The 8,748-nt window shown below is 45.7% G+C and overlaps 1 protein-coding gene across 1 annotated transcript; it reads right to left on the bottom strand.

The window, feature by feature from the left end:
* Nucleotides 1-1,526: 1,526 nt before the first annotated feature.
* On the bottom strand, nucleotides 1,527-7,156 carry BMP15 (bone morphogenetic protein 15). The gene is made up of 2 exons (XM_001496223.5): nucleotides 6,811-7,156; nucleotides 1,527-2,386 (listed from the first exon to the last, which is right to left on the bottom strand). Exons 1-2 carry the CDS (start codon nucleotides 7,133-7,135, stop codon nucleotides 1,527-1,529), a joined length of 1,185 nt encoding a protein of 394 aa, XP_001496273.1. The 5' UTR covers nucleotides 7,136-7,156.
* Between the last annotated feature and the right edge of the window lie 1,592 nt (nucleotides 7,157-8,748).

Genomic DNA, 8,748 nt, shown 5'->3' with positions numbered 1-8,748 from the left:
ACATTTGGCAAACACATGCACCCACCCTAAATCAGTTCCATTCCGCTGAGAAATGACCATCAGATTAGTCAAGGAACAGGTGGGCAGAGGAAATGCCTTACTGGGCTTCCTCAAAGGGGCCCCTCGGGAGGGCTGATTGCTAGCAGTGTTGCCTTAACAGAGCAGAACTTCTGAGGAGCCTCTAGCCCCATCCTTGGGGATTAGGGTTGAGCTCCCGGCCATGGTTAAATGGAACAAAGGAAATAAATTCTTTCCACCCACTCTTTCCCAATCCCCAAAACATTCAAGATTCTCTTTAACAACAAAAAATGATTTATTTGCAACACAGCCCAGTCCCCATCACTTCAATACAGCACAGGAGTAGAAAAGAGTCATACTGCAAGCATCATTTAGTCCAAGGCAGAGCTCCATGCCTCCCAAGACAGCCAGCCCATCTCCCCCAGAGACCCGTGCCCAGAGCCAAACTGAACACACAAAGAGGTAAGCTCAGAATAAAGTTGGCTGCAAGCCTCAGCATGTTTCATCTCTCCACCACAGCCCTTCAAGCTTCCTATCTGCAGCCATCTACCCACTCCACCCTCAATCAGGCCACCTCCTAGCTTCTGAGCCACAAGGGAGCTTTCTTCGTGGGGTAATTAACAGGGGTTTAAATGTTACACAGAACAAGAAAATACCCTGTGAAATCTATTGTTCGTAGAAAGTTTGAAATGACTCCCCCCATACATAATCCTAATCAGCAATCACAGCTCTTCCTCTCTTCACCACAGATCCAGGCTGTTGTGAAGTGATTGTCGTCTCAGACAGCTCCATACCCGTTTCCCTATTGGCCTTATTAAAGGCTGTTCTCCTCTCCCTAGGGTAGGAAGGAATCACAGGTACTTTCCCCCAGGTTGAGGCTGAGAGGAAAGGCCCCAATAGCTTAGAAAAAGATTCCCTTCCTTTTGTTCCCCTTAAAAGATTTTTATGGAGATTGTTGCCTAAAAGTTTTCTAATTCATTTGAGAAAAGTTAGTTTTAGATTTAGAGGGTAATCCAAGCACAGAAGCAGGCAGTCTTTCTGATTAGGTACTAGTTTCTAGAATACAGGAGGCAAGGAAGAGGAGTTATAGAATCTCAAGTTGCTTTCTTCACCCCAAATCTTAGCCTCAGAAGATGAACACTAGAAGATTCCACCTTTCCCAGGCCTTGGTGGGGCAATTCCTAAAATTCTACTATCACGGACTGGTGACTTTTGACAAAGTCACAATAAAAAAGACAAGAAAAGAGAGAGGGCATCTCCAAAGGAACATTTTACTCAAACATTAAAGGCTCTGGCTCGTGGTCAAAAACGTACTAATGGTTGATATCAGAACTGTTTTTATAAAGTAAGGAGCTTAAATAGGGGAAGGGGCTTTAAGTAACAACACTTAAGGCAAGGAAATAGAACCCATAGATTGGGCAGAGGATCACTTGCAGCTTTAACATTGGTGTTTATTTGAAACCCTTCTCCAATTTCTTAGGAAACCTGAGCTAGCTGTAACTTTGCTGTCACCTGCAGGTACAGGACTGGGCAATCATATTCTCATACTCCTTGTACAAGATACTCCCATTTGCCTCGATCAGAAGGAGGCTAATGGGAACATACTTGTAAGGGACACAGGAGGGCGGAGGGACACTCTGGTCTACCAGCTCATTGACAAGGCTCTGGATGATGGCGTGATTGGGAGAATTGAGACCATAGCGTAGTACCCGAGGGCAGGCTCCCTTACAGTAGTTTGGGGTATAGAGATGGGGAGCAATGATCCAGTGATCCCAGCCCAACTGGTGGAAACTGACTTGGAAAGGATGGAGGGAACACTGGTTACTTTCAGGCCCTTCACGCTCGCGGGAGGGGCCAAGAACCTCAGACCCCATACTGCCTGCTTGCCGAACCCTCCGCAAGAGAAGAGAAGCGTCCCTTTCCATAAATTCCTCCAAGCCTCTGGGGAGAAGTTTGGTCTTCTGACCACTTTTGTGAGTGTCATTGAAATACAGTAACAAAAAGACAGTGTCCAAAGATGAAGTGCCATGCCACCGGAGCTCAAGAACCTCGCTATCTTTTGGCTGCTGACACACGAAGCGGAGTCGTAGAACCCTGCGCCCTTTGTGATTCCAGAGCCTTTGCCGAATGTGTTGTGTGATATCCATCTCTGTCCACGCTTTGGACAGCAGGGAAGGCTTTGAGGAAACTCTCCCTGAAGAGGGAAACTGGTTGGTTGGGCTCTTCTGGACCCAGGGCTCCACATAGCAGGAGAGGTTGAAGTGAGATAGGTGAAGTTGATGGCGGTAAACCACAGTGGCTCTGACTAGTTGGTATTTTACCCGGTTGGATCTCAGAGGAAAGTCCAGGGTCTGTATATGCCAGGGGCCTGCATAAGTAAGAGTGAACAAGAGCAGAGGGTTAGCTTCTTACCTCCTAGCCTGAATCTCGCACAAACCTGCTCAGTACAAACTGACACCTGTAAGCAGCCATAAAATTAACTAAAAATCATTATAATAGCTATCATTTGAGCATTTACTAATGTATTAGTTTACATGCATTAGCTCTTTAATCTGCAGTAGTCTTATGAAATAGTTATTATCCCAATTTTGAAGGCAAGGAAATTGAGGCTCAGAGAACCTGTGCCAGAGGACACCCAGCCAGTGTGTGGTGGAATCAAGATTTGAGCCTGTCTACTTCCCTTCAAAAGAGAAATTGTCTCATTTTTAGATCACTCCCAGCCTCACTAAGCTGAGAAAAAAAGCCCTCAAATATAGAATTACTTTGTGTGTATGTTGTATGTGTGGGACAGGATCAATCATATTTTTAGTTGACTATTAAAGGTGACCAATTAAGAGAATCATTGTGACATCCATGAATTAAGTTTTCATGCCATATCACTATACAGATGTAGCTTTGGGGTAACAGTCTAATATTGAGGGCTATGACCTACCATCACTTCAAATCCAGGGCTGAGATGCTCAGAATAATTTTGTCTATCCACTGCTAGTAGGGCAGCTATTTTTTGCCACTTCTGCCTTCTACTTTAAGAATAGCTTCTTCTGGGGGCCGGCCTGGTGGCACAGCAGTTAAGTGTGCACGTTCCACTTCGGTGGCCCAGTATTCACTGGGTCAGATCCCAGGTGCAGATGTGGCACCACTTGTCAAGCCATGCTGTGGTAGGCATCCCACATACAAAGTGTAGGAAGATGGGCCCGGATGTTAGCTCAGGGCTAATCTTCCTCAAAAAAAAAAAAAAAAAATAGAAAAGAATAGCTTTTCTTTTGGACACCTACCACAGCATGGCTTGATAAGCAGCTCATAGGTTGGCACCCAGGATTGGAAACGGCAAACTCCGGGCCACCAAACAGAGCCTGCGAACTTAACAGCTGCGTCCACTGGGCTGGCCCCTAAGAGTAGCTTCTTGAACAGCTATTCCTTCTTGGGCCGTTTCCTTAACTCTCTGTGTCTCCCTTTTCCGTTCCTTACTGGAAATGATTCTTCATTTACCCCATTCATTGTAGCACCATTCCCCTAAATACCGTTTTCAACACGGCCTTAGTCATATAAATATTTTGTCTGTTAAGAATTCTACTAGAAGCTGTGTGCCTCTTAGTGATTAAGAGTTTTAATCCAAACTGTAATGCTGACACCCAGTGGCCAAAGGGTTGGAAGGCTGGGGCTGCAGTGCTCTGAACTTCTGCGCCCCCTCCTGGCAAAGGTCAAGAGCAAAAATTACAAAAACCAGGCATTGCAGGAAAAAGCCTTCTTTTACCTTCAAATAGCTTATCACTAAATATTTGCATATAATTTACATATTATTCACTAACTTCCCTTCTCCACTGAATCCACAAACCCGGAATTCTTCAGTAGGCCTCGAACATTCAACGTGGAAGCTCTTCAATGTCTTGATGCATCAGGATACTTTTTTTAAAGTTCAGGTTCCAACTCATGCTTAATATACCCTCAAGTTTGGGGCACTGGACATCATTCACACAAGGTTCAAGCCAGGCTTGTATTTGCTTTCTCAACTTATTCCACTCCCATTCTACAATAATCTTTCCAAGAGGCCCACCCATACACCTGCCCCACCCTGCCTGAAAAGGAACCCAACCCAACCTCTAACAGGCTGTCTAGTAAGGAACTGCCCTTTCCTTTCAGACCTTGACATCACATATTTCCTGAAGCAGGGTGGAGTTGCTAAGGATCAGAGCCAGGAAGGGTCTGCTCAATTTTTCAGGGAAATAGCTGACTCATGCATCCCGTGTGATTGAACCTGGCATAGCTTCTCCAGGCAAGCTCGACTCAGCTGGCTCATCTCCTGATGGAAAGATCAGGCTCTGCTGTCTTGTCATCTGTTTCTGGATCCTTTCCCAAGTCCCTAGATGCTGGTATGTCCCAAAGTCACACCATACTGGCCTAATTCTAGGCATCCTCCTTTCTAGCCTCATATCATTTATACAAACTTGATTTGTACAGCTTTCTGCTGTACTTAGGAATGGAATCCAGATCCCTTATAGTGTCCTACAAGTCCCTGCCTTTCATCAGCGTCATGCCCTGCCCCTCTCCACAATGCTCACTGGGCTCCAGCCATATTGATCTTTGTTCTGTTCTTCAAGTTGGACAAGCTTGTTTCCACCCTCCAGGCCTTTGCACATGTTGTTCCCTCTGCCTAAATCAGACTTCTTTCTACTCTTCTCATGCCTAACTTATCTTAAAGACCTCAGCTAAAATGTCACCTCTTCAAAGATGCCTTCCCTGACAATCCCATGTAAATGGAGGATTTCTTCGCTATTTTCTATCAAGACAACCCATTTCATTCTTCGATAGCACTTACCACAATTTGCAATTATCTGTGTTTGCTTATTTGTCTCACCCATGAGAACCACACCTATCTTGATCACATCTATATGCCAGCACCTAGAACAGTACCTAGCACTCAGGAGGTGCTGAATAAATATTTGTTGAGTGAATCTCCACCCACACCAAGCTATGTTCTCTTTCCTGAATCAGAATGCACTTCTCTGGCTCTATGCATGGTCTTCCCACACCTTCCTCAAGGTCCAGCTCAAATACTACCTCCTCAGAATGAGGGCTTCCACTGTCTCCCTGCTTCCCTCTCCTTGCTTTAAACAGTCACCTGTTTCTTCTTTGGAGTCCTGGGAGCCCTACTGCTTGTCCTTTTCAAGGCATTTGTCATGCTGTAACACCATTATGTGATTACTTATCTATCCATTCTACCATAGAGGGAGTTGCTAGAGGTTAGGGAAGTAGGTTTTTGCCTCTTTATACCCAACCCAAACACAGTGCCTGGTGCTCAATTAAAATCTGCTGAGGAGTCAGCACAGCAGGGTGATTAAAAGCACAGGCTTTGGAGCCAAAAGCCTGGGTTTGACATCCAGCTCTACCAATTATTAGCTGTCTTACATGAGTAAGTTACTCTGAGCTTACTTTCTTCACCTATAAGATGGGTACATTAATGGTACCTACCTCATATGATAGTGGTGAGGACTAAGGAAGATAAGGTCTGTAAAGTATGTTGCCCAATGCCTAGCACACAGGAAGCTCACAGTAAGGTTAGCTAGAGGAATATTGCTTGTTTTACTTGGAAGGGAGTATAAATCCTGTCTGTTGAGACCAGCAAAGGCCCAAGATTGATCTCCCCAGGTTCCCAAGATTTCCTTGAAGTTTTGGCTGTCTGCATTCCCTAGAGAGCCCTGCACTTCAGGAGCTTACTGCTGTCCTGGAACAGTGTCTCACATGGATGTTTAAAGAATCAAGCATGATGGAAACAAAGAAAATTCCAAAATACACTTGGTACTAAAAACCCAAAGTAGCCTTAATAGAAAAACTGCTTGGTATACAAGGATATCAGGGTAATATAAACACTTGAGAAGTTATGGACAGGCTTTAGAAGCAGACGGACTTGAGCTCAGATCCTCTCTCTGCCATCCACTGTCCATATGAACTTTGCAAGTTATTTAATTTCTCTGTGCTTTAGTTTTATTTATTTAATTTTTCTTTGAGGAAGATTAGCCCTGAGCTAACATCCGCTGCCAATCCTCCTCTTTTTGCTGAGGAGGACTGGCCCTGACCCAACATCCATACCCATCTTCCTTTATTTCACATGTGGGACGCCTACCACAGCATGGCCTGCCATGCGGTGCCATGTCCACACCTGGGATCCGAACCGGAGAACCCCGGGCCGCTGAGAAGCCAAACGTGCAAACTTAACTGCTGCGCCACCGGGCCGGCCCCAAGTTTTCTTATCTTTAAAAATTAGGCTAATTGTTCTATGACATCTGACGGTAGTAGCTGTCATCAGGATTAAGTACAATAGCAAATGCTTCCCAAGCCAGGTATACAGACCCTCAGATGTTAGCTTGTTTCTGTCCTTTCTGAGGCCTTGTAAATTTCCCTAATTCAGCATCCTGTACTCTTTGCCTTTTAAGAATAAAACACATAAACAGCCCTCCACAAGAAATGTATTATTTCTCCATTACAGTTTTCAGTGACATAACAAGCAATAAGACTTTCTTTGAAAGATAGGAGCTAACACATCATACAGTGATCCTGGGGCCTCGGAGAGATTCCTCAGATGCCCCAGGGAAATCTGTTCTTAAGTTGGGGCCTTAAAGGGAAGCAGGCTTGGAGCCAGCCTCTTCCTAGTTTGCCTTCTTTGAAAACCAAGCCTGAGAAAACAACCCACCCACCAGGCAATAAAGCCTGACAGTAAATTCACAGGTCCCCTTTTCTCTACGCTCTTTTTCCCCATTTCTCTCCCCTCCAGAACAGTATGGTATGATAACTTACCTCTGAGAGGCCTTGCTACATTGGTCAAGGGCTTCACCAGCCTCACCATGGTGGCGCCAATGGTGCGGTTCTCTCTAGGATGTCCATGTGCATCAGCTGAACGCTGGTACAACTCCAGCATGTACCGCAAGGGATGCCCTAGGACCTGTGGTTTCCCCTGCTGCTTGGCAGGTGCTTCTTCTAGCAGCTCCAAAATCAGGGGCAAGGTAGGGACCTCAGCTGGGAGGGCAATAGAGGGCTGCCCTACCTTTGCCATTTGGACCCTGTGTTCCCTAAAAAGCACCAGTCCCCAAAGAAGGATTCTAAGGATGCTGAGGAGGACCATCTTGAAGGGCTTAGCGTTCAGCAACACGCTCCAGCCCAAGCCCAAAGGATGTCACTCTAACCCTTTCCTTTCACACAAGTAACCACATCCTGGCTCCACAGCCACAAAGGATGAGGCAAGAAAAAAAGTGAAAGGCAGGCAGGTAGGCCCTATGTTGCTTCCTCTGGGAGGCTCTTCTGGACCAAAGGAGGTCTCCTAACTTGGCCTCTTTGCATCAAAACAAACAGAAACAGCAGGTGGAACAAGGCAGCCTGCTCCTCCTGCTCCCCAGGACTGGGGACAAGACAGTACTTACTCAGAGGCTGAGGTAACTTAAAAGGAGAGATCCATTCTCGGACCTGCTCCCTCACCCTATCCACCAGGATGGGAAAAAAGCATCCCTAGCCTGCTCTGCTCCACAGTTTTAAAGGTAGTCTCTTAATCAGTCCTTAAAGGGCCAGAGGACTCCTGTTCTCATCCCACTTCCATGCAGCACTTCCTCTAATGTAGCATTTCCCAAAATGTAGTCTGCTAATGAATTGCAGTGAAACTATCTGAGGTGATTGCTAAGAATGCAGACTCCTGGGTCTGGACCAAAACATGGACTCTCTGAGGCTGGGGTCCAGAAATCTGAATCTTAACAAATGCTTCAAGAAGTTCCTATGAACACTGAAATGTGGAAACCACTGTGTGAGTGTGGCTGTTGGAACTTGAAGAAGGTGCCTTAACAGTGATTCTCAATCATGGCTGTACATTGGAATCACCTGGGGAGCCATGACTATTATGGATGCCTGGGTACCATCCCCAGAGATTCTGATGCAGTGGGTCTGGGGTATTACCAGGGCATCAGGAATTTTTAATATTCTGCAGGTGATTTTAATGTGCAGCCAAGTTTGAGAACTCTGACTCAGAATTTTCTGGTTTACCATGGAAGGTGTTGAGATCCTGAGTGGGCTTCATCAGAGAAGCCTGGGGCAGTGGGAGATGAACCTGTGGAAGGTGGCTGGGAGTTCACCTAGCTTGGCTGGTTAATGGGAGGCAGCAGGGCTGGGCCAGTTAGTTAAGGCTGCTCCAGACCAGGATTCTACAGAAAAATGGTAGGTGTAGTCCTGGCCCTGTCCAAGTAGACGCAGTTTGTTGGGGCTCTAAGGAGAAGGTGGGGCAGGAGGTCAAGACGTGGCTCTAGGAGATGATGAGGCAGGCCTGATTAGTGGGAGGCCTTTACCTCATACCAAGAATATCTATGGACAGGCACCACTATTTTGGAACAGGCATGATCTTTGTAATCAGATAAATCTGTGTTCGAATAGTGACTCTGCCTATTAGCTGTAATTTAACTTCTCCAAGACAAATATCTTTATTTCCTCTGAGCCTCAGCCTCTTCACCTGTAAAATGGAGTTTTATCTCACAGGTGGTTGTAAGGATATAAGGAAATGATCTATGTTAATTGCACAAAACCTAATTAGATGCATGACATGTGCTTACATGCTCAAAATAATTTATTCCCTTCCTCTGTTTTCTCTAACATGGCCTTGGTCCCTGGCGTGTATTGTAAAACAAAATGCACGGGCTTATAAATGCTCTAGGTCGGGACTCAAATCCCAACACAACAGCCCATTAGCTGGGTGACCTT

Source organism: Equus caballus, chromosome X (assembly GCF_041296265.1).
Source record: "Equus caballus isolate H_3958 breed thoroughbred chromosome X, TB-T2T, whole genome shotgun sequence".
NCBI classification, from domain to species: domain Eukaryota; kingdom Metazoa; phylum Chordata; class Mammalia; order Perissodactyla; family Equidae; genus Equus; species Equus caballus.
The sequence above is the reverse complement of the archived record's forward strand: the minus strand, read 5'-3'. Positions and strand labels throughout refer to the sequence as shown.